The sequence below is a fragment of the Felis catus genome, chromosome X, assembly GCF_018350175.1.
Source record: "Felis catus isolate Fca126 chromosome X, F.catus_Fca126_mat1.0, whole genome shotgun sequence".
Taxonomy (NCBI): Eukaryota; Metazoa; Chordata; class Mammalia; order Carnivora; family Felidae; genus Felis; species Felis catus.
In genome coordinates this window covers 41,326,379-41,351,760 of record NC_058386.1, presented here as the reverse complement: position 1 = coordinate 41,351,760, position 25,382 = coordinate 41,326,379, and the positions used below count along the sequence as shown (strand labels likewise).

The 25,382-nt window shown below is 53.7% G+C and overlaps 1 protein-coding gene across 2 annotated transcripts; it reads right to left on the bottom strand.

The window, feature by feature from the left end:
• Window positions 1–1,486: 1,486 nt before the first annotated feature.
• UBA1 (ubiquitin like modifier activating enzyme 1) lies at window positions 1,487–25,129 on the bottom strand. Of its 2 annotated transcripts, none has more exons than XM_004000425.6 (26): window positions 25,110–25,129; window positions 16,739–16,855; window positions 16,549–16,607; window positions 16,280–16,448; window positions 16,057–16,191; window positions 14,934–15,040; window positions 14,582–14,672; window positions 14,342–14,474; window positions 13,755–13,852; window positions 13,527–13,673; window positions 13,193–13,369; window positions 12,964–13,068; window positions 12,777–12,857; window positions 12,264–12,419; window positions 10,443–10,608; window positions 10,113–10,309; window positions 7,942–8,006; window positions 7,523–7,718; window positions 6,741–6,815; window positions 6,435–6,624; window positions 4,085–4,173; window positions 3,711–3,803; window positions 3,383–3,574; window positions 2,142–2,243; window positions 1,936–2,036; window positions 1,487–1,807 (listed from the first exon to the last, which is right to left on the bottom strand). In XM_004000425.6, exons 2-26 carry the CDS (start codon window positions 16,853–16,855, stop codon window positions 1,672–1,674), a joined length of 3,177 nt encoding a protein of 1,058 aa, XP_004000474.1. In that variant the 5' UTR covers window positions 25,110–25,129; the 3' UTR covers window positions 1,487–1,671. The 2 variants fall into 2 exon arrangements, with proteins under 2 accessions (XP_004000474.1, XP_004000473.1); XM_004000424.6 differs by lacking the exon at window positions 25,110–25,129 and adding an exon at window positions 21,395–21,592.
• Between the last annotated feature and the right edge of the window lie 253 nt (window positions 25,130–25,382).

The following is a 25,382-nucleotide window of genomic DNA, read 5'->3' as shown; positions in this document are numbered from 1 at the left end:
ACCAAGACTCATGGGTTCTTGATGAAGTGTTGCAGGGGCGAATTAAGGTAGTAAGGGATCTGGGAGCTGGGGTGGGTGGTGAAGAAAGAGACAGAAGTGCCCAGACTCAGGAGCTATAATGGGGGAGATAGCAAACAAAGAGCTGGGACAGTGGAGAAAGGGGGCAGAGGAAGTTTGTGTTTAAGTCTCAGATGCTGTAACATCATAGCAACAGTGGACAGGAGGTATGGTGTTTGATGTACTCTTGAGCAGCAATAATGGAAAAAGTATCCCTGGTGAGAAAACCTCTCTGCTTGACCTAAAACAGGTAGCATCACCATTAAATAGATGCCACAGGTAAAACACCCAGTCTCTAATGTCCTGGAGGGAGATAAAAAGGAAGCATGGAAGGATGAGGTCACCCAAGAAGAGCAGGCCAAGAAAGAGTCACGAGACGGGGTGGACAAGGGCATACACTGTGCCTGGGGTCTGGAGCTGGCCCAGGAAGGGCAGCAGATGTCAGGACACGCTGTGAGGAGTGTCAGGTCCAGTTCAGGGATAGGTTGCGCTATTCCCAATACCCAGGGTTGAGTGAAGGAATGAGGGGTCTGTTTCTAAGAGGGAGAGAGAAGCTGGCCTTCTGGTTGGGTGACGGAGAGGCGGAAGTGGCATCCTCACACACCAGGCCAGTCTGCCTGTCCGATCAGTGCTTTCAATTGTCTACAGCGATCAGCCATGAGCCACGGATGAGTGTGGGGAGCTTTGTGGTCCTGGTAGGGCCTGTGGTGAGCCTGCTGTAACCAACAACCCACAGCTGGCTCTCTTCTGTAAGGTAGGAGGCCTCCTGACAAGCAGACCAGGCCCAAAGGAGAGCAGGGTGGAATGGGAAAGGGGCTTTTCCTCCACAGATGTTCTAAGCCAACTATTTGCATGAAAACTGCAAAGTCTGCACAGGCACGGGCATTCCTCAGTCCAACCGAGTTGTTTAGGCCCTCGTGCAGCTGGGAAGTTCAACCAAGGCACCACAGGCATTCCTGGCACTGGGAACCATGACGGTAAAGACTTGTCCAGGGTCCTGGGGCTTTGAACCAGGTGGGAAGGGATCAGCCCCAAGGACATTAGCCACGTTGACCAAGCCCTGGCCGACCAGTCGCAGTAACTTTCCTCTTCACAGAGGGGGAACAAGGTTAGAGAAGTCACAGGACTTGCTCAAACACTATACTACCTCTCAAAATCAACATGGCAGGGAGTTAGGAGCTGGAGCAGATGAAATCTGAACCCCCGCTCAAATATAGTCACATGGGCCTAGGTACCCGCATTCTAGTTTCTTCCTAAGCAGGGAGGGCAGGAGGAAGAGGTGGCAATTGCCACGTTTTCTCTGCCCAGGCAACTGGCAGCTGGGGGGGGGGGGGAGGGGGGGGCGGGCGCTGAGCCCTTTGGGCTACCACCTGAACCAGACAGCTCCAGGAAGTCTCTTCCTTCCCTGGAACCAGCAGGGCATGCCACATCTGGGTTAATTCTTTATTAGGATTCAGGTTCCAAACAAGGTAGAAAGCAGCGGCAAGAGGGGTGCAGGTAGGGGGATGAAGAGGGAACACCAAGTGTGGCTAGCTGGGCCACTGCCGGAGGCCAAATGGGAGCCCCTGGGCTGGAGGGGGTGGGGCTGGGGCCAGTCTACGGGCATGGACAGGGTCAGCGGATGGCGTATCGGACGTAGGGGACCTCGACGTCCTCGCCGCTCTCGTCGTTGCAGCACAGCTCAAGCACCAGCGCCCGCACGTGGCGGCCCAGCTTTCGCTTCGACACGCGGCTCACGATCTCAGTCATCCTGGGCGCGGGGGGAGGGGCAGGTCAGAGAGGCAAAAGGCAAGGAGGGGGGGCAGGGAGGCAGAAGCGGAGGGTGGTGAACAGGGGTGGAGTAGCTGCAAGTGGAGGCCCCCCCGCCATCCAACTCACGGCTGATCCAACCGTTCCTTGAGCTTGGCGGCTGGCATGAAGAAGGAGTAGAGCATGGACACGCCCTGAGACAGCATGGTGATCTCCAACTTATGCTCTGTCTGGAGGAGGGAGAAGGGGACAGCAGTGTCATGGGGATTGACAGACCAGTGAGTCACCTGCACGCGCTGCCGGCAGGTCGGGGGAGAGTGCGGGAGGGACCTCACCTTAAAGTAGTCGAGGAACTGTTTGAGCGTCATCTCCTCCCCGTTAGGCTGCAGTCCTTGTACCTCAAAGCGATCCCACAACGTCCACTCCTGGTTATAGTACTGCGGGACAAGGAGCGGTCCCATGGGATGGGGGCCACCAAAGGGTCAGTCCTATCTTCGGCCTCTGCCCCACTCACCACCGCTCATGCTAACACGCTAAGTCAGACTGCAAGCTTCTTTGGTCAAAAACGTGTGGCTTCCGTCAAACCCCGAGTTAAGCACGGAAACCCTCCGATGACCTATGACCCACATGGCCTAATCACTGGGATCCTGTTCTGTTCTCATCTTCTACCCCCTCAACCTCTCACTCCTGCTCTAACGACTTAGTCTTCCTCAACTGTGCCAGGCATGCTCCTACCTCAAAACCCTTGGAGACTGATCCCACTGCCTGGAATGCCCTCCCCCCAGGAGCCTGCCTGGTCTCCTCTCCTCCAAGTCTGGGCTCAAATGTCATCTGTCCAGCAAGGCCTTTCCTGACCATCTCACATTTAAAATCCCCGACCCATCCCCTTGACACCTGGTACTCAAGTCCTCCTTACCCTGCCCTTTTTTGGGGGTTCTAAAACCACTTATCATGTCATTTATACACTCTATTTCACAATAGAGTTTCTTGACACCTATTAAGAGTACCTGGCACACAGGTGCTCAATTAAACTTTGAAGTGAATTAATGAATGAAACATGTAAAAGTAATTAGAATAAGCACCCAATGGACGTTGGTTGCTCTTTTTGTGTCATTAATAACCTCCTTGGGCACAATTAAAATATCCCATTGGGGCACCTGGGTGGCTCAGTCCGTTAAGCGTCCGATTTCGGCTCAGGTCACAATCTCACAGCTCGTGAGTTCGAGCCCTGCATCAGGCTCTATGCTGACAGCTTAGAGCCTGGAGCCTGCTTCAAATTCCATGTCTCCCTCTCTCTGTTCCTCCCCCACTCAAGCTCTCTCTCTCCTTCAAAAATAAATAAAAACATTAAAAAAATTAAAAAAAAAATCCCATCTTTTCTAAGGGCTTCCACTGGCAGATTCAGACCAATACTTAGCACAAAATATGGTAAGTGAATAAATGAATACGGGTGCACAAAAGAAGGTACACACTGACAGACACTCTCACCTGGTGACAAGCTATGAAGCAAACTAAAGCAAGCTCTACAGAGAAACACCCCACTCACAAACCCACCTGCCCTGATGTAGGCCCTCACCTGGTGACGGGGTGCGGCAAGGGGTTCAGAGAAGCCAAAGAAGGGCAGGGCCAAGTTGAGGAAACCATTCTTGTAGGAGTCAAGTTGTCGGTGCCCCTGCACCACCTTATACAACTCCAGACACACAAGGCCAACCACAGCCGCCGTGGTCGTGGCAATGGCTGGGATGATCTTCCCTGCAATCAGCTTGCTCTGTGAGGCAGAAGGATCAAGAAAGGTGGTAGTCGAGGTAGAAGAAGCTCAGAGCCCACAGTGAATGGGATGTGGAGAACTCAAGTCTGGGAGGTTTAGGGGGGGAGGCAGGAAATCAGGTCCAGATTCCCCTCACCTTGTGCCGGTCCGCAGGGGGAATGTCATAGTTCTCTGCCCGGAGGTTGGATGCAGCCACAATGAAATCCATATGGAAATTGCTGTCATCATCCTTTTACGATGGGGGGATGGAGAAGGGGAAGGGTGGGGAGATGATGACAGGATCAGAGGAGAAAGAGGATTCCTGGACTTTAGGGACACAAGTATCCTCCACTGCAATTACCTGCTGGGCTCTCTCAGATCACAAACGCATGGCTAGGAACGTCTTTTCTTTCAGGGCCTGTGGCAGGCCCATGATCCAATCCCCATAAAGGCCTGGGGCTGCCTCCAGATCCCCACAGACCTGTGCTGTCTAGCCCATCCCCCTGCCTGCCCAGGGCCCCCACCCAGCACCTTCTCAAAGTCGATGGGGTACATCTTGAATCCAGGGAGCTTTTCTGGGCTGGGGAGTGTGGCCTTGAGCTCCTCTAGACGGCTGTCATCTGCAGGAAGAAAGGGATACCATCAGCCATTTAGATCCCAGGCCAGCGTCTGAGGGGGAAACAGGAGCCCAGGGTGGGAGGCAGGGGTGGCAAAATATGTCCAGGTAGAGAAAAGATGTGAAAAGGAAAACTATCCTGGGAGAGAGGAGGCACAAGGGGAAGAGGTAGGGCAGGGCAAGAGAGCATAAACCTGAAGGAGACAGAAAGGGGAATGGGTATATCAAGAGGGAGATCTCCAGAGACACTAAGCAAGACATCAGGAGGAAGTGGACGTGGACAGAGCCAGATGGGAGAGCTATACGTCTTGGGGAGAATGTTACAAAAGAAGTGGGGAGACATGGATAAGACTATGGGGAGGGGACGGGGGGCGACAAAGATATACAGAGGGAATACTGGGGGGGGACATGCAGACATGGAGATAGAGAAAAGATATGGCAGAGGAACAGAAGATATAAAAAGGGGAAAATTGGGGGCATTTGACAAGTAGGAAATTTTATGTATGTTGTATATTTCTTTTATTTTTTTTAATGTTTATTTATTTCTGAGACGGAGAGAGAAAGAGCATGAGTGGGGGAGGGGCAGAGAGAGAGAGCGAGACACAATCCAAAGCAGGCTCCAGGCTCTGAGCTGTCAGCACAGAGCCTGACGCGGGGCTCGAACTCACAGACTGTGAGATCATGACCTGAGCTGAAGTCGGTCGCTCAACCGACTGAGCCACCCAGGCGCCCCTGTATGTTGTATATTTCATACACGCCTTACATATTGCTTATATACACTTTACGCATACCATATGTACATTATACAGGTGTAATATGCACTATTACATCTTGTGTCCACTTACACAACTATACGTACATACCTACATATGTGTATGAGGAGAAAAATGGAGCAAATACAGGGATAAGACGAAAGGAGATGTGGAAGAAAAGATGAGAATAAACATACAGAGAGGAATATGAGGGGGTAGATATGTGGGAAAGGAGATGGGGAGATGACAGGAGAAGGGAGATCTGTGGAGAAGAAGATGGGGGGGTGGTGATGGTAAATGCGGGGGGGCGGGTCACAAAGCTATAGATGCAGTATCTAATCTACGGACAGGGACAGGTACAGAAGAAAAGAGATAAATACATAGAAATCAGGGGTCAGCAAACTATAGCCCCTGAACCAAATTCAGCCTGCCACCTGTTGTATGTGTAAAATTTTCCTGGAAAACATCCACACTCATTCATTTACATGTTGTGTATGGCTCCTTTCGTGCTTCAACTGTGACAGGTGATTAGCCACAGACACTATGTGGCCTGTAAAGCCTAAGAGTTCTTATCTGGCCCTTCACCTGATATTCGGCATGAGCTGGAGGAAAAGAGATGGAGAGAGACGGGGAGTTGAGGGGAAGAGATATGGAGAGGGAGACGGTGGGGGGGGGGGGGAGTGCTGAGGGGGACGAGGAAAGATATATGGAGGGCAATACTAAGATGAAGACACAGAGGAACACGGGGGGCAGATATCAGGGAAAGAGACCATTTGTGGAGTTCATACCCCCAGAGAAACATAAAAAAGAAACAGAAAAGTTTTTCTTTCCAAGGCAAATACACATGGAGCACGAGAAACAAACAGCTAGTTCTCTTAAAGGCAAAACATTGGGGAGGAGAAGGAAGGAGGGAGAAGGAAGGAGGGAGAGAGAGGGAGAGAGAGGGAGAGAGAGGGAGAGAGGGGGAGAGAGAGGGGGAGAGAGAGGGGGAGAGAGAGGGAGAGAGAGAGGGAGAGAGAGAGGGAGAGAGAGAGGGAGAGAGAGAGGGAGAGAGAGGGAGAGAGAGAGGGAGAGAGAGAGGGGGAGAGAGAGGGGGGGAGAGAGAGGGAGAGAGAGGGAGAGAGAGAGGGAGAGAGAGAGGGAGAGAGAGAGGGAGAGAGAGAGGGAGAGAGAGAGAGGGAGAGAGAGAGGGAGAGAGAGGGAGAGAGAGAGGGAGAGAGAGGGAGAGAGAGGGAGAGAGAGGGAGAGAGAGGGAGAGAGAGAGGGAGAGAGAGGGAGAGAGAGAGAGGGAGAGAGAGGGAGGGAGAGAGAGGGAGGGAGAGAGAGAGAGAGAGAGAGAGAATTTGCCCAAATGAACTTCATCATTTCAGAGGAAGGATCAAAGGAAGGTGTGGGGAAGCCTCAGGCCTGGGGATGCAGAGCAGAGCCAGGGGCCGAGGACCGGTGGGGAGGCTGGCCCAGGCCAGGCACAAGGTAGGTGGGGACTCCGGGCCGACTGGCCAAACACCCTTACCAACTGAGGCATTGGCGCTCTGCAGCTCCTGGTCAGAGACGTGGATCTTGACGCCAGACTTGGGGGTAAACTCGGGGACTTGCACAGACCGTAGGAGTGTGGCGACGGCAGCTCGGTCCTGAGAGCCTGTCAGCCCGTAGGTCTGGGCAAACAGGTTGGCGGCAGCCACCACATAGTCCAGATGCAGGGGCTGTGAGAAGGCAGGGCCCGGAAGGGTGAACCCATCAGCTCTCACCTGATGTGCCTCAGCCTCCTTCCCTCCCACCCCCCCACCCGACCTGAGGAGACCCCAGGGAGGAGACTTACATTGCTGACATCAAAGGTAAGCGGGTGTGGACAGCGCTTGGGCCCAGACCAGAATGGAGCTCCCGAGCTTGTGAGCTAGAGGAGTAAAGAGATTTTTGAGGGGCAGGACCTGAGAGGAGAGGCCTAACAGGCCTGCCTCCTCGCACTGGCCCCAGACGTGCCCTGACTCGCTGGGCACACATAAGGCGCTGGAGTCAGTCACGCAAGACCCCTACTGCAGGGTCCTGGAGGTGGAAGCTCCGATGCCAGGTTGAACCAGGAACCTCACTGAGGCGGGCGCTCACTTTGTGCAAGATACACAGCCATTTCACCAACTCTTACAGACGGCCAGGCACCGTACTAACTTACTATTAGTAAGTACCAACGAATCGTCACAAAAACCCCCACGAGGTAAATTACTACCAGGTCTACTTCACACAAGAGGAAACTGAGGTGCAGGGAGAACTTATGTGACTCCCCCAAGTGCAAATGGAGCTGGGATTCGAACCCATATGGATTCCCATGCTCTCAACTACAAAACTTTTCCCCCATAATCGTATAGCCTTGGGAATCAAGTGTGACTCAGAATGCCACAGGTAAAGGAGACAGAAACGAAGTCTCTGGCTCAAAGGCAATACGACGGGAGAAACAGGTCAGACTTAATCATTCTTCTGAGATCCCCGTGCCTCGGGGCGCCTGCCACAGCTGGACTGGTGACTGGGAAGAGCACGTGGAGAGCCCACAGCAGGTTCCTATCTCGGGAAAACGCACTGCGCCAAACGGACCTGGCAAGCGGGCATTACCTGGTCGGGAGGGAAGTTATGCAGCAGCTGCCGGATGTTGTTAGAGTACTGGGTGTGCCAGTGGTGGCAGGCCCAGGTCACACAGTCGGCCCAGGTCTGTGGCCGCTGCAGCACCAGGCTGCGCTGCACGGCCTCCAGCACCTCCAGGGGTTGGGTGCCCGCCAGCCGCAGGGTCCGCTCCACAAACTTGGGGTCTCTATCAGGAATTGGAGGGGTCAAAGGGGCAGGATTACACAGCGGCCCCAGGAGTGGGCTCCAGGGCAACCCCACTTTCTCCACGGGAAGCTAGTCCTGACCCCCAGGATTCATGGATTCATTTGACAAGTGTGCCTGGTGCTGGGTGTTACTAGTGAGGAAAGCAGACGGGACGCCTTGGCTGGCAGGCAGGGGTGGCACGGGGGCGGCGTTTGGGTACTTACGTGAGGTACTGGTTGACGTTTTCTGCCGGCTGCTTGAAGAGGCCTTCAAACTCGTCCCGAGCCCACTGCAAGACAGACCAAATGGACTACATGGAGTGATGGTTGACAAATGGGTGTACGTCATTAGAAAGACTATCCGTTGAGGGGCTCCTGGGCGGCTCAGTCGGTTAAGCATCCGACTTCGGCTCAAGTCATGATCTCGCGGTCCGTGGGTTCGAGCCCCACGTTGGGCTCTGTGCTGACAGTTGGAGCCTGGAGCCTGCTCTGGATTCTCTGTCTCCCTCTCTCTCTCTGCCCCTCCCCCACTCACACTGTCTCTCCCTCTCTCCCTAAGATAAACATTAAGAAAGAAACAAGTTTAAAAAAGAAAGTGAATAAATCCAATCGGAAGAAACACAGCTGCTCTGGGAAAAGAGAAGCCCCCCACCACGGGTTCCCAACCTTCCACCCCACCCCCCCACGGCCCCTCAATTTAAAAACCAATGAGCTTGAACTGACCAGCGGCTATGCTAGTGTTCGTGTCAAAACAAAGTCATTCTTAAGGATCTGTGTGCCTTACTAGAGATACGTTACATCTTGATGAAAAAACAAAACAATTCGGTCATGTATTTTTTACCACAATTTAAAAAAAGAAAGAAAAAACCAAAACTTCAGACCCAAACCTAAACGGTCGCTATACAGGACCCAGGGGCTTGGCAGCAAACAAGACAGCCACTCAGCACGGTGAAAATTCCTAGGACAATAAACGCACTCACTGGCGAGGGGGTTTGGAGGGTAAGACATCTAGGTTCAAACCCCAGCTCCGCTACCTAGTATATGGTTTTGTGACTTCAGGAGCATATAGTAACACTTACCTTTACACCCTCCTTTCTAAAACAGATGCTGTAACAATAATACCTGTGTGGTGAGGTTGCAAAGAAAAAACGAGCAAGTGTGTATATACTGAGTTTCCTAAAACAGCACCAGATGCACAGTAAACACTAAGGGCTTTACAACTGTGAAGCAGACACGCAGTCAGCCCCATTTCACAGAAGAGGAATCCGGCACAGAGAGGCGGAGTCCAAAGTCACACGTGGCTTAGTGAGCCCGAGGTGGGTGCTCAAATATGAACACCCCCGCTTGAACTATAGGTCAGAAGGGAAGGTGGCCGAGGAAACCAGTTTTTCTCTATTTCCCTATTCCCGGTCTCGCCCCACACCCCTAACTAAACATCCTGAATGGTTTGCTCTCAAAGACCACAGGGCCATTCTGATTGCACAACGGTTATCCTCGGGTTGCCGTTCGGCTCTGGTTTGTGGCCCCAGGGCCGGTCACCCAGGTGTGTTCACTTTGTCATAACTCAGCCTGGTGATAGGCTCACTGTGCCGTATTGTATTCGCACATGCATCACACAAACAGAATCATCCTGAGAAACTTGCTGTTAAAGCCACTCTGAGCTACAGCTGGGGAGACCTGAATAGGGACTAAGCATTAGAGACAAATAACTGGAGGAGGCAGTAAGAAAATACTGTTAATTGTTCTGCGTGAAAGTGGGGTTTTGGCTGGATAGGAGTTGTCACTCGGGAGCGCTTTTGTCCCCCGAAGTTGGCGGGGGGGGGGGGGGGGGCGGCGTGTGGCAATGTGTGCAAACATCCTGAATTGTCGCAACTGCAAAAGGATGCTAGTGGCATCTAGTGGGCAGAAGCCAGGGATGCTGCCAAGCACTGGACAGTGCAGAGGATGTCCCCGCAACCCTGACAAAGAAATATGTGGCCCCACGTGTCAGTAATGCCAAGGCTGAGAGACCGTGTTATGCAGAACATACTAGAGGTATGAAGGAGTGAAGTGCTGTGCGGTCCGTGATAACAGTCCAGCCCAAACAAGGAAAAATACAGGAAACGAAGAAGAAAATGCACTTAAAAAAAGGGTCCTAACGTTAACAGTTACTATTACATCTAGGCGAGGAACGATATTTGAGTATTCCTCATGCCACTCTCTGCAGTTCTCTACACGTTGAAAACTTTTCAAAATAAAAGAAAAAGAACGAATGAATCGCTCTAAAAACCCGGGTTGCTGGATGGGAAGTGAGGGAGGCCAGTGTAGAGAAAAAGCACATCTTGAGCTTAGGAGGCTTGGGACCCCTGAGGGGGCCCAGTGGCTGCTCCCTCCCCTCTCCCCACAAAGCTGATCACCTGCAGGGTGTGCTCAATGGCGTTGGGGAAGTTCTTCAGTGTGCAGATGGGGATGGACTTTTCAGGCGGGTCCTGGCTAGAGCTGTAGGACTCTGTCAGGAAGGGGATCACCACCTGCACGTTGCCTTTGGTGCCCAGCGTGCCAGACTCCAGCAGCGGCTTACGGTAGTACACGCAACGGCGGTCCATGTACATGCCTATGGGGGGGAGGCGGGGAGACAACAGGAGTGCCAGGAAAGGAATGTCAACAGAGAACGGGAAGACAGGCCCCCCTGACAACGCACGCGCGCACGCCTTTGCCCTGACCACCTCACCCGCCTCCAAACTCACGGGCATCCACGTTGTCCAGGGCATTGGCCACACCATCCAGGTTTTGGAAAAAATCGTCGTCATAGATGCGCTCCGTGTCAGGGCCCACACGGTTCTGATGGCTCGTCACCCGGATGTGCGGATTCATCTGGCGTACAGCCGCAGCGGCCGTGTCAGACTTTAACTTCTAGGGGGCCGAGGGTGGGACGGGAAAACGGAGCTCAGTTATTCACGCACTCATCCAACAAACCTCGATAGGGCTGTCTTCCTAAAAGTAGATTTATTTAATGCCTGGGAAGAACCAGGCCCTGAGTTCAGAAAGCTCCCCGATTTAGGAGGAGACAGTCTGTGATAGTGCCACACGGCTAGGGCTGGAACAGAGATGGCAGGGGCTCAGTGGAAAGAGAAGCAGTTGGACAAATGCAGACTGGAGACAAGAGGCCAGGCATCTGTGTTTATGCCTACCCAATACCTACCGCTCTTTCAGGGAACGGCACCCAGGGCTGGGGCACATTCTCTCCAACGAAACAGGATCCTTTCAAAGCCCGGGTCAGGTCATGTCCCTCCTCCACTGAGGGGAAAATGAATTGGCCCCCACTTCCTCTAGCTCATCTCCTACCCACCGCCACACCATCAAGATCCTGGCCTGGAATGCTCTTACCCAGAAAAAGGGGCCCTACTCCCTTCTACCCTCCAGGTCTGCAGAAACAAATCCTTCCTCAGCTGTTGTAATGCAAAACTGCCAACCCATCTCCTGGGCACGCCTGACTTCCCTTAGCTTGCTTTCGTTGTTTCCTTTGCACAGCACTTACCAACATTAACTACAAACTGCACCGCTTTGCTGTGTTGATTGCTTATGGCCTGTCCTCCCTCTCCAGAGCCTTTGTCTCCTTGGCGTATCCCAAGTGCAAGAGCAGCACCTACGCCCACGACTACCTAGTGACTAAGTCAATAAATGGAAGGGGAACAGATCCTGGGCAGGCAAACATGGCACTGTCCCTTACAGAAGGCTTCCCAGCTCGATCCCTGAACAGCCCGGGCTCCATCTGGCAGAAAAGTGTGAATGTAGCACAGATGTTCTCCTAAGGGAAGGCTTGCTGGCAAGGTCGGCCCTTGGTTGGCCGGTCTAGGAACCTGGATTTCAGGACGGTTCTCACCATTCCTTATCTGATTAGGGTGGCTCACTGTGCCTAGACTGCTTATGCAAACAGTGTGATGTGTGCCGAACTCCTGCTTTCCTTCTAAGAGGCTGGAATTTGGGTATGTGCCCAGCAGACGGTGCCTATGTGACCAGCCCATAGTACAAACCCTAGGTGCTGGGGCTTTAGTGAGCTTCCCTGGTTGGCAACATTTCACGTGTGTGGTCACGACTCGCTAGTGGGGGAAGTAAGGGTGTCCCGTGCGACTCCACTGGGAGAGGAGTCTCGGAAGCTTGTGTCTGGTCTCCCCTAGACTTCGCCCCGGGTGCCTTTTCCCTTTGCTGATTTTGCTCTGCATCCTTTTGCTGGAAGAAATCATAGCCGTGAAAATGGCCACAAGCTGTCCTGAGTCCTCCTAGTCCAGCATCGGACCCGGGTGTGGTTTGGGGGACCCCTACACACTGTCCCAACCAGCACTGATAAGAGATCAAGAAAAAAGAAAACATAAAAAATAAAAAAAGATGAAACACGGCAGATCCGATGGAAGGGTACTCGATAAATGCTGAACGAGAGACACAGAGAAGCTGAGGGAAAGAAGTGAATGAAAAAGGTGGAAAGGCCTCCTTTCCAGAAAGAATGGAAGCGAAAGACAGGAGGAAAAGGGAGATGACAAAATCTCACCCCCTCTCCCCAGCCCACTCACCGTGACGTCCCAGGGCCGGAACAGAAACTGTCGGTTCAGATTTGACTTCTCGATAGTGTCCATGTCTGTGACCACAATCTCTCCACCTTCTCCACAGCCCAGCCCAATCATGGCGAAGTTTTTGAGCAGCTCACAGCCGATGGCTCCTGCACCCACCTAGGAGGCAGTTGAAGAGAGACAGGCTGGTTAGGGTGGCACAGGTGAGCGTGACACCACATATTACTCCTCACTCTCCCCAAAGACAGCAGGAGAGGTGAAGCGGGTCTAGGGGCCACATCCTCAAGTCTCAGGGCTAGAAAAAACAACCCATAGCCGTCTGAGGAAAGGCAGAGCCAGGGTGGGGGGAAACAGAAGGACACGCCAGGCTTTCCCTCGAGATAAAGAACATGGCAAAAGGCACGCGACAGAGGTACAAGAACCGCAAGACTCTCCCTTGAGAGGTGGGAGACTCTAGAAGAGATAGCCGAAGGCCCAGGGAGGTGAAGGTTCCAGGCGTCTAAGGGGATTACTCACTAGAAAGTACTTCTGCTTGCCCAACTTCTCTTGCAGGTCTGAGCCAAACACGGCCACCTGCCCATCGTAACGGTTCTGGCGCTGAGGAACACGAAGGGACAAGGGCCAGGTCAGAGGGAGCCTCGCCAGAAATGCCCCCAATGATGTCTTCCCCATGGGCCCCCCCCCATGGGCCATACACACATACCGGGTGGCACTTGTCCTCCGTGAGGGCCTCTTTGTCCTCAGGGAGACACTCCAGGGCATCAAAGTACAACCACTGCATGATGGGCATAAACTTCCCGGAGCAGGCCTGGGGATTGGGGAGGGGAGGGAAAGTGGTCAGTGGTTACTTGGGGACTGACACAGATGGACAATAAATGATGGGACTCAGGGAGGTGCCTGGCCTGCCCCTGCCTCTCTCTACCCATCCTGACCTTCATGACCTCCTGGGCAGCCAGGCCCCCAATGAAAGCGTTTATAGGCGCCAGATCCCCAGCAGCCACATATGCCAGCTTCCGGATGAGGTCCTCATCCAGGCTGTCCTGCTGCACTGCTCGCAGGGCTCGAGCATTCACGGCCCGCGCTAGGGTCACCAGCTCTGTTGCATCCTCCTGGTGAGGCAGAAGGAACCAAAAAGGCACCTGTCAGGCCACTGGTGGAAGAGGGATGGGGAGGGAGGAAGGGGACGGGGAAGAGTAGACCGGTAGAGGCACGGTGTGCCCTCAGTGCCGAGGTCATCTGCCCTGGTTGGCCCACTGAGTCACCCACCTCATTACGGGGCCGAGGGGGCCGGCCATGCTGAGCACAGAACTGGTGTAGGGCCTGGAAGCCAATGTGCAGCTGGGCAGGGCGGGAATACTTGGCGAAGTCCGTCATCACAAAGTCAGGCTCTGCCAGTGAGGCCAGCAAGGATTTCTGTGGGGGGCAGGGCATCATCAGAGCCTAGAAATGCCCAGAACCACCCCCCACAGCCCACTCACTACCCCCCACACTCACAAAGCTGATCTTCTTAGGTACTTTGACCTGACTGACAATGCCTCCACGGATATAATCGGAGAAGTTGGAGGTGTCACAGATGCTAAAGGTGTAAGGACCTAGGTAGACGGGGAAACTGTCAGGCTACCCGCCCTCCCTAAAACCCACAACACCCCCAAGATAAGGGAAAATCCATCCCCGATCCAGCTCAGTCATCAGGAGCCATCTCTCCACCCTGGATTCTACTTGGACGTTAGAAATTATCTCTCCTCTCCCCAAGACCCAGGCTCAGAGCCCACGAGAGCCTGTGTCCTTGGACCCAAGTCCATACTAGAAGACGTTTTCTGCTCCTTGTCCAAATCGGCTCAGACACAAGTGGATCCTCTGATCTGCTCTGTTCAAACACCAGAGAACTTCTCCCCCTCCACACAGATACTAGGGACCTATTCTAGGAACAGCTCAAACATGAGATAGCGCCTCTACCCCATGCCCACTAGCAGGGGACTCTATCTCCGGTTTACCTCTGATACCCAGGATGGGTCTCCCCTCACTCAGAGCCCAGGGACATATCTCCTATCTTCCCTGATTCCTCCAAGGCCCTAGCTCACCCAAGACTTTGATCTCCATGGGCTGACTTCCGTTGAGTTCAACCATGCCCTGTACTTCTGAAAAGGAGACAAAGTCGCCACTCTCAAATCCATGGCGGGCCTCATCCAGGCAGGTGACCACACCGGGGCTGTCCTGGTTAAAGGCAGAGTGAGCCTCAGAGGCAGGCTCAGGGTACCAGGAGCAGACGGAAGGCCTGCTGCTGCCCACCTGCCTGCCAGGGCCCCCGAGGCTGATCTCACCTTGGTGACCATAGAAACCATAGCGCTGAGTGGCTGCTCCCCGTTGGAATCTGTGAGGATCATTTCCTCTCCAAAGTCACAGAAGAGCTGCCTGTAGAGGGAGGCAACAGGACTAATGCTCGAGAGTCCCATGTTCACGGGACCTGTGCGTCCCTCAAGGTGCAGCGAATACTTGCTGAGCAAATTCAGCCCGTAGCTGCTGGGAATTGCACAGTGCCCATGCCACGTGGGGGGAGTTGGACACACAGAATCCAAAACCCGGGCGGCTGAGCGGGGTGCTGAGGGCAGTGAGAGCTTGGGGTTCTTGACCAGGACCTGGCAGGGGTCGGGGGACAAGGCCGGGGGCACTCACCCGAATAGGCCCCGCGTGTCTGCCACCACCAGCTTGATGCCACGGCTGTGACAGAACTCACCCACCCGCAGCTGGTCCTCCAGGGGGGTGTTGGTGAGGACCACCACCTGTGGAGAGGTGGAAGCTCAGGAAAAGGGCCCAGGACTGGGGCAGAGAAGAGAGAATAATGGAGGAAGGCTGGTGCCGGGGGTGGGGGGGGGGGGTGGCGGCTCAGAGAGAAGGACCCTTAAAGCTCTGCCTGTTCAACTCCCTTTCACAAAGTATCTACGATGTAGCAGACGCAGCCAGGGTGAGACCCAGCGAAGAGAAATGCCAATCCTTACGGCAGGGCGGGCAAGGTAGCAGGCAAGGTGATGAGGCGGCCAGGAGGACGGAGTGTGGAGAACAGCTGACTCATTTACACACCAACGCCCACTGCTGCCTGCCCACAACCCTGCCTTGGCCCGGGAGACACAGCAGTAAAACTCCCTCCGCAGCCAAAGTCTGAGCTCACTCCTACCACACCCACGTGCTCCCAGTTTTCGAGACAATGCCGCTCAGCCGTGTTCCTTGGGACTTTGCTTTCTGCCCGAAAGCCCGCCCGCCCTTCCCCGCCAGGGCGAGCTCCTACGACCGCCTCAGGCTCAGCGGCAGTGCCCTGGCCCACGGGGACACCCAGGGCACAAATCTCCGCTCCCATAGCTCCTCTTTCCGGCTCAGAGTTTTTATTCAACGAATAACCAGATGGCCTTTATCATGTGCCAGCTGCTATTCTAAGCCCTTAGCCCTCACAAAAACTCTACGAAGTAGGTACTACTATCGGTCCCAGGTCCACAAATGAAAAAAAGTAAAGCCGAGATGAAGTGACCTGCTTGAGGCCACACTAGTAGACTAGAGGCTCGTACCACAGCAGCATGGCGCCGGCCCGTGCTCACAACCATTACGCCACAGGTCTTGCCCATTCACACGCCCCGCTCCCCAAAAAGGCAGGCCCAGGGTCCAAATCCCACCTGCATCCCTAGCATGAAACCTGGCACACGGCCCAGCCCACTTAATAGAGAACTAACGAACAAAGCAGAGATGTACTCTGAGACAACTGGGAAGGAGGCTGGGTAGCACCCCCTGCACCCCCAACCCCAGGTACCTGAAAGCCACTAAGGAAGTCCTCGACCAGGGGCCCGGTGTAGGCACTGACAGGCACATAGCTGTTGAGCTCAGCGAGGCGGGGCTGTGAGACTTCAGCCCGGTTTTTCCCGATGTCCTCTTCCCGCAGGTAGAACTGCAAAAGGGAGCCAGGGAAGGAGGGAGTGGCGGTGGAGCCCGGGGGACCGGCACGTCAGCAGGGAAGAAGGGCCAGGGAGAGATACCTGGGAGGAGAGGTCAGCCCACTGGGCGGTGCCCTGGTCATGTAGGGTGACAGCCTTAACCCCACCAAGGATGATGTTCTTGGCGATCTCCACACCTAGGCCCCGCAGGCCTGACACCAGGACGCTCGATGTCTGGAGCCGCTTCATTGCCTCATGGCCCAACACATACCTGCCAGGTCAGGGGGTAATTCCAGGTCAAGGCCTGGCCCTCCTGACCCTATCCTCCCGGCGCCCCTCCCACCGCTCGGCCCAACCTAGGCCCCACTTACAGCTGCCGGGAGTAAAGGCCCTCATCTATGTCTGCTTCACTGCCGTTCTTTGCCATTCCCTAGGGACAGAGAAGAACAGGTTGGGGGAGAAATGGAGGAGGGCGTGGACAGATGCACAGTGATACAGAAGGCTCTCCCACCCACCACCGCCACCACCCTGCCTGCCAGGGTCCAGGGAGAAGACACTTACGTTGGTTGGCACCGAGGGCACTTCGGATAATACGGAGTGGGCAGGGGAACAGTTAGAACCCGGCTTTGGATCAGGCCCGGACACGCGACGTTTCTTGGACAGCGGCGAGCTGGACATCTGGAAGGGAAAAGGAGGGTCAGAGGTGAGCCTGGGGCACATGGGCGTTTCAGTTGGTTAGCGGTGACTGCGGGGGAAGGGAAGACTTAAGGGCTAGTGTCTCCATTTTACAGAAGAGGAGGCGGGTACAGAGAGGTGAGGTGACTTGCCCAGGGTCACACAGCTGTCAGAGCTAAGATCTGAACCCAGGTGGTCTGGCTTGCAATCCATGTTGCTGACCACTAGGCCATTCGCCTTTCTCCCCAGCCCAGCATGAGGGAGAGACTCCAGTCCTGCAGGGTGAGAGGAGTGACAAGAAGAATGTCCTTGTGGGAAAGTCAGAGGAGGGTGTAGGCTCAGGTCAGACCCTGCCGCTCCTTGACAGGCATCATTTAACCCCTGTGGGGCTCAGGTCCCTCACCTGTGCGACAGGGCTGACAATGCAACTTACCTACCCCACGGAGTTGCTGAAGTGATGAAATAGAGCCCAGACCACAGAGCCTGGCACAGAGCGGGCACACAACAACAAGCAGCTGTTCTCCTCACCCTTAACCCCGGCGACAGGGGCGCAGGAGGGAAACATGGCTTAGACGTCCATCAGGGGAACGTGATGGCAGGAGACACCTTGCCGAAAACCCAGTCCCCCCAGAAGGGCTTGGGAGGCAGAGTTTTACAAAGCCCACTCCACCCCTCCCCCCAGCTCCGGGAGGGGAAAGGCCCAGGCCAACAAAAGAGGTCACGGTGAGAGATAAAACACATGCTTCCCAAGCCCTGTCTGCATACGGAGCCCCTTACACAGGTGGACAATTACAGTGGATGAATATTTATTAGAGATCTTCTTTGCGCCAGATGTCACACTGAGCACTTCATCAGCCTTGCCTCACTTTGTCCTCAGGGCACCCCCATAGGGTTTGGGCTACTATTGGCGACATCTCTCAACTAACAGAGGAGGGAAAAAAAACTCACTCGGGGACATCTGGCGACCTGACTGAGGTTCCCACAAACACAGTGGCCAAGCGGGGCCCAGAACAGATCTGCTGACCCTGAAGTCCAGGCGGCCGCCTGGTGTTCTCACATTTCATCCCCTCAATGGTCCTGACCCTGCAAGGCAGGGTTGAGTGTCCTTGCCAGACAAATGAGAAAACCTGAGCTCATGAGGTCAAATTAACTTGCCAAGCATCACACACCAGGTCTCAGAGACAGAACAATACAGCCTGCTGCGGGAGTGAAAGCTGTGTGTGGCTGGATCCAGATGCTGGAGACAACAGGACCCTGAATCATTTCCCCTCACCCCACAGTGCTCTTCTAAGCCCCTGTTCTCCTCCAATGAGCCATTTCTGCCTCCCCCCATCATACCTAAGATTTCATCTTGGCACCTGTCATACTCTGACACTAAGCAAGTGGACAGGAGCTCCCTACCATCTACCAGAAGCTTACCGCCTGTCAATCACAGGGCTTTGTCTAATCCTAACAATGCCCACGAACCAGATAACCTCATTCCCACATCACACATAAGAAAACAAAGGCTCAGAGAACTGCAATCACTTGCCCACAGTCAGGCAACTGGTGCAGGTCTGTTTGCCAAACGCCCCCTGGAAGAAGAGAGTCAGGACCAAGCTCAGGGCCCAGCCCACAGGGCTAAGGGATGAGCCGTGAGGGAGGAGGACCCAGAAGGCAGGAGGCTGGCTAGGGCCCTGGAGCCAACCAACCTAATTACTTGGAATGCAAAGCACCAACCTAGACAAGAAAAAGTTGGTGAATTAGTATGCAAAGTAAACCATATTTTTCCATTTACGGACCCTCTGACCTGGGGAAGGGATCTCATTTACTCTGAGCCCCATTTTCTCCAAAAGTAGGGACAAATGGGACTGTCCTCAAGGGGCTGCTGAGAAGGTTAAAAATGTCTACTCCTGTGGTCAGAACTCAGCAACTTGAAGACATAACTAAGCTCCTCCCTGGGCACCTGCAGTGGCCTCCATTACTTAGTTATCTCCTTGCCTTGTCACCCATTTCCTTGTCTGGGACACACCATCTCCCTTGCTTCCTAAATCTGAGAGAAGATCCAGAACCAGAGAGATCTTTAATATGTGCACTTTTTACCTCTGGATTCCTGTTGCCGCCAGCAAGGGTCTAATCAGGTTTTGGGTGATTGTTCCAGAGAGGGTGTCCATTGCTAAGACTTGGAACAGCCCAGTGCTAAGACTTGGAACAGACCAGTGTCAAGGCAAGCAGAGGGATTCTGGGGCAGAAACCCCAGAGAGGAGTTAAAGATTCCCCACCCCCAGTACAAAATTGATACCTTTTCTCCCTCAACATATGCTCAGGCCCCAATTAGGACGCATGTACTATCCATTGTTCAGCAAAGCTGAACTGGGGCTTAGAGAGTTTCAGAACTTGCCTGAGGTCTCCAAACTGGTGATTGTGAAGCCTGAGCATTCTCTACCACCCAAACCAGAGAAGAAGGTTTGAGGTAGGAGTCCTGGAGCAGGTTTGAGAGGGGGCAGGCACAGGGTCAGGTTATCAGGATGGGGAAGCTAGGGCACAGGATGCTGGGGCCTGTCAAACCTCCTGGGAGGGTTTAACTGAGAAGTCCCTGGGAACATAAAAGAGAGGAGTCAAGAGGTGGTTGTCTGAGCCCATAGAGGCTCAGAGGGAGATGGGATAGGGGATTAGAAGCCCTAGGGGGCAGGCAGAGCAGAGCCAGGCCAGGCTGTTAAGACTCATATCTGGGTCTTTGGAAAAGATCTCTCAGAGAAGGACCAGGAAATTACACTAGAGGTCCCCAGAGGCTGCAAGGAGGAGGGCAGTAGCCAGGTCCCCTGGAAGTGGCACAGGGAATGGGTGGGGAATTCTGCGGCCCAAGGAGGCTGTAGGAAGATGCTGGGGTCTGGGGGGAGGTGTGCTCTCCATCAGGAGGATGCTGGGGACCTAGGGGTCTCATCGGGCAGATGCTGGTGGCACAGAAAAATCTTTGACCAAAAATAACAGGGACTTGTAGGGAGAGAGATCTCTGACATCAACATCAGAGTCCCAGGAGGCTACGGAGGTGAATGTAAGTCCTCAGGTAGGGTTGGGGAGGGATTTCTAATGGAGCACAAAGGCTTGGTCTTATCTCTGATTGATACATGCTAAGTACAGCAACTGCTCTGACAGAGAGGAGAGGGGAAGCTGAGCCCAGACAGGTCTGGCCCTAAAAAGTTCAGTAAGCAGATACTGACTAGGTCTCCAAGCAGGGTTGGGTTTCTCTAACCAATTATGTGGAATCCCATGGAGGCTCTGCAAATAGATGCTGAGAAGGGGGTTTTCTACTCTGACTGAGGACAGACAACTGGGCCTGTTGGGGAAAGGGACATCTGACAACGATGTTGGGGTCCTATGAACCTGAAAACAGAAGCCGGGGGCCTCTGACTGATGCTGGGAACCTTCAAAGACTCTGAGGGCAGATCCTGAGGCTTGATGTGAGGTTAAGGGAGCTGTGAGAGAAGCTGGAACCCTGGTTGGCTTTTGAAGGCAGAGGTTGAGTGAAGGGTGGGGTTTGAGAGGAGTCTGATGGACCGGCCAGGAGGCACTAGGGTCTGCCAAGGCAGGTGGATCTGTGATGGACAAATTATGTGTCCAAACAGTTCTGCCCTGGCTTCTGGTCCTCTGGGAGGCTCTGAGGGAACATCCTGGGAGTTAGGAACCTATGATCAGGGATATGCCGAGACCCGCAAGAGGCAGTCTCTAAAAAGAATACTGAGCATGAAAAAGAAAGCATTCTCTTAAAGTACAGAAAGTCTCTAAAAGCAGATACCAGGAATTAGAGGAGCCTCTAAAGGTAAATGTTGAGAACTTCGGATTAGAAATGCTGGGCTTTCTGATGGAAGACGTTAGGGCCAGGTTGGGGTTGAAGACGTGAATGGGTCTCTGACATGGAGGCCAGGCCCAAATCGTCTTTCACAGGGTCTAGTCTCCCTGGAAGCTCTGAGGGCAGATAATGCGTGTGTGAGTTGGGGGAGGGGGGGTGGCCTGAAGGAAGATGCTAGGAAAGATTTTCAGAAATGAAGGCTATTCCCGGCGGTCTAGCCCCTCTTGGAAGGTGCAAGAGCAAATACTGAGAAACTAGAAGTGTCTGAAAGAAGATTCTGGGGTAGGTCTTTAATGGCTTGCATTGTGTGGGGGGGCTTCGACCAGGAATGTCAATCCCCTAAGTCTCTATTGGTTACTGGGGGGCGTTCTGACCTGCGATACAAGGTTCGGGACAGGGTCCCGAACCCTGACTAAGGATATTGAGCCTGAGTCTCTAAAAGCAGATCCTGGGGGTGGGGGTGGGGGGGGGGTCCTGACCCCAAGGTCAGATTTCAGAGCCCGAGGGACTGGGCTGGTCCAGGATGGGAAATGTGGACCCCGCCCCAAGATCTGTACCCCCCCCCTCCCCACAGATCCCTAGCATCCGAATCACCACCGCCAAGTCACCACCACCAATCCCGACACCAGCCTGGCCCAGCGCCGACCCAGGCCCCTCCAATGCCTCCCGAAACCCCTGCCCCGGCCAAGGCGCTGAGAAAGGCCGTTTGTTACCAATGCCGGTTCCCCGGGTCGCGCCGCCGCCAACTCCTCTAGGAGCCGAAGCCAAGCCCGGCCGCCACCCTCCTCCTCCTTCTCCTCCTCCTCCTCCCCGCCGCCTGGGCCGCCTCGAATCGCCTCCGCCTGGGCCGCCTTCTCCTCCCCCGGCCGTAGTGGTTGCGCTCGCCCCGGCCACCTCCTTCACCTCCGCCGCCGACACAAGATGGCGGCTGCGGAGTCTGAGGCCGGAACAAAACCTTGAGCCCCACCCCCCAGGAACCCGGATGCAGGCAGGCCGCGCCCATTTCATGAATCATGTATAGTGGTCCCTGACTCATTCGAAGAGGAAGAGCTCCACCTGGTGGTGAAGGTGGCAGTAACTGGGAAAACAGGTAAAACAACATAAAGGCTACGCCCCATGGAACTGTGAATAATGAATACATTGTTGCAGCCAGGAGGCTAAGGAAAAGAAGGACCTCAAGGCCACACTTCCCAATCATGAATTATGCATGAGGCCTGGTGGCTGGCGGACTAACACCCGGCAACCAGAAAGCCAATGTTAAACATGGAAGCCACGCCCCCGTAGCTCATGAATAATTAACGACCTTACAGCAGCCCGGAAGCCAAGGAGACCAAGGCCACATCTTATCATGAATAATGCATGAGGCCCGGTGGGCTGGAACAAAAGGTACGGGTCCGCCTATTGCTGCATCTAATACCCCATAAGCACAAGTAAGGAAGTAGGGCTACCAAAGGGAAAACACACTCCTCCCCCCCCCCCCCCCCCGCCCCGGCTCATGAATAATGAATGATGATGCTGCAGCAGCTCAACCTGGAAACTCAGAGGGGTCAAGAAAGGCCCCACCTAGTTACTTATGAATTATGTATGAGGCTGGATGAACGGAAACACTCAAGACAGCCCTGCCCAGCTAGTAGGGATTGTGGTACTCCAGCCAAGGCAACACAGCCACACCTTCCTGTTCATGAATAATGAAAGATGATGCTGCACAACCAAAGGGGAAACCCAGGGGAAGTGCAGCTGCCTCCTCCCCACCCCTGACTTAACTGAACAGGAACCAGGGCTGCCTTGGTCCAACCAAATCTAGACTCATTATATGCCTTTGGCAGGTGCATCAGCTGCCACAACTGTAACATGGGAATAGTAACAGAACCCATCTACCTCATAAAGTCAAAATGTGCTATTAGGAAAATGAGAGAATATGGATTACAGTGTGAGCTCGGAGCAGCGCTGACACAGGGCACTATTAAATTCAAGTATTATATATTAACATAAAAGAACTATGTAAATATCTACCTCTATGAATATAAAATTAGTAAAAAAAAACCCCAAAATAACATAAAATAACATAACATAAAATTAGTTATGGGTAAAAAAAAAATTAGTTATGGGTGACGGTATACCCAGTTGCGAGAGAAACTTCCAACGTGGGGCATTATGTAAAAAACAATGACTTGGGACCCCTGGCTGGCTCAGTCGGCGGAGTGCACGACTCTGGATCTCGGGGTTGTGAGTTCGAGCCCCATGTTGGGTGTAGAGATTACACAAAAATAAAAATTTTTTTAAATAATAAAAAATTGGGGCGCCTGGGTGGCTCAGTCGGTTGAGCATCCGACTTCAGCTCAGGTCATGATCTGACAGCTTGTGAGTTCAAGCCCCGTGTCAGGCTCTGTGCTGACAGCTTGGAGCCTGGAGCCTGCTTCAGATTCTGTGCCTCCCTCTCTCTCTGCCCCAACCCACTCGCATTCTGTCTCTGTCTCTCTCAAAAATAAATAAACATTAAAAATTTGTTTTAATTAAAAAAAACACAAAACACAATGCCTTGAGACAACCGTCCAGAAGGACACTGGAAAACAGAATGCTAAAGCCACCACAATGTCCACTGAATAGGTAGGATAGAGTAACAGGTCACCAGAGATACAACTGTCGGATACACAATAAGCACCTGAGAGACATTTCTCTCAAATAATAACAGATCACATTAACAGGCGGCATATTATGGTGATGGGTCCTTTCCATGCATTGTGTCACTGGTCTCAGGAATGCAGAGCAGGAAATCGGTTCCTTCCTGGCCTTCAGGTCTTAGCTCGAAGGTGACCTCCTTAGAGAGCTCTTGAACCCTCACAAAAATCATTTCTACCCACCGATGACTAGCTGTGTAACCTGGGGCCAGACACTTCACTTCTCTGGGCTACTGTTTCCTGCTACCCCCCGCCCCCGCCATAAAATGAGAACAATAGTAACCTACCTTGAGATGGAGTTTTAATGAGTAAATAGGCAGAAAGGGCTTAGAACAGTGCCTGGCACAAAGTGCTGTGTGACCAACATTATTAGTACCTGCCACTAAACTGGTGGTGGTGGGGACACATTATGGCATCTGATTAAGACTACAGACTCTGGAACTAGATTAACTGGGTTTGAATCCTGGCTCAGCCACTCACTGACTGTAAGTAACTTTAGGCAAATTAGCCTCCCAGTGTCCCAGTTTCCTCATCTATAAAATGGGATAATAATAACCTACCTCCTAGGATTGTTGTGGGGATTAAATGGGCTAATAAAGTGTGAAATGACCTGACCATCATCATGCCCATACCCATTTTCAGGCTCACAGAAAGATTTGCCAAAGACCACACAGCTGACAAGGATGGATGAGATTGGAGTCTAGAGCCTTTGTTGATAATCTGGAATTACTGAGCTATGAGGAATGAACAATGCAGGAGGCCTCGCTCCTTTGCTTAGATTTAAGGCTTAAATCTGGAACCCGTAAAGGGAAAGCTAACAGCCGGTCATGCAGATGAGACCGTAAGAGCTACGCCCCTCATGAATTATGCGCAACGCCCCTAGAAAAGCCACGGAAAACGGGGGGGGGGGGGGCGCTACTCACCTTTACGATTAATCAATGAGTTCTAGTTTGCCCGGCAGACGGCAGAACGCCCCTTCAGCACACCCCTCCAGCACGCTGATCCGCCCTCTCGTGAATAATTCACAAGCCGATACTTCCCGCGGACCAGGTGCGAAGGAGGCAAAAATAGGCTTCCTCAACAGCCCCACCTCCTCATGAATAATGAAAAAAGCCGCGGCCAACGAAGGCCCGGCAGCACGCTGTCCCCTCGGGAAGAGCCTGGGCACACTGGGTTCCAGTGTCCCTTCCACAGCCTGGGCTGGGGGCTCCTCTCCTTAAAAGCATATGGGCCGCGACGTGTCCACTCTCCTCGCCCCGAGTACCCAAGCGCGGGGGGACCTCATCATACAGCCTGAGGTCACAAAGGCCACAGATACATCCACAATGCCACGTCGGTCCCGAACGTTCTCACTGTCACCAAGACCTTTCCTGAAACAAGCTCTCCCCAAATTCCGCCCTGACTTCGGGATGCTCAAACTTCGCCTCTCTCTTTGGGGAGCACCCCGAAACCCTGCCCCATGGACAGAGTACTAATACACGGACCTTAAGGGTCTCCTCAAACATCCCCTTAAACCCTGTCTCCGAGGGGTATAAAAACCCTGCCGCCCGGTGATACTCCCAAAAACAGACTCAAAAATCCCACCCGGGCGTCCCCAAACGCCACTTCCTAAGGGACCCCTCGAAAACAGCCACCCCTAAGCGCCACCCCGGGCCCAGAGCCTCCCAATGTGCCCATTAGGGGATCCCCCCAGTAGAGCCCCCTCCCCCAAATGCTGTCCAGGGTTTGGGGGCACGGTGCTCCAGCTCACCCCCTGCGCCGGGCGGAAGCCTCGCCTTCCTGCTGGAGATGAGCCGAAGCCACGGGGTAACGGAAGAGCAAACCACCTCCGTCGTACAAGAGCCAGAGTTTGCGCGGAGCTCGGAAGCGCGGGGCCTTGGAGGGCGCCCGGTTTGGGACGTACCACAGATGCTTAGCAAGAGGGAAGCTGGCCCCTGCTCCCGCGCCGTCGGCGCCCGTGTCAGACCCAGACACCCCTACGGGTTGTGGTACTTCCTAAACGCGCGAGGCATGCTGGGGGTGG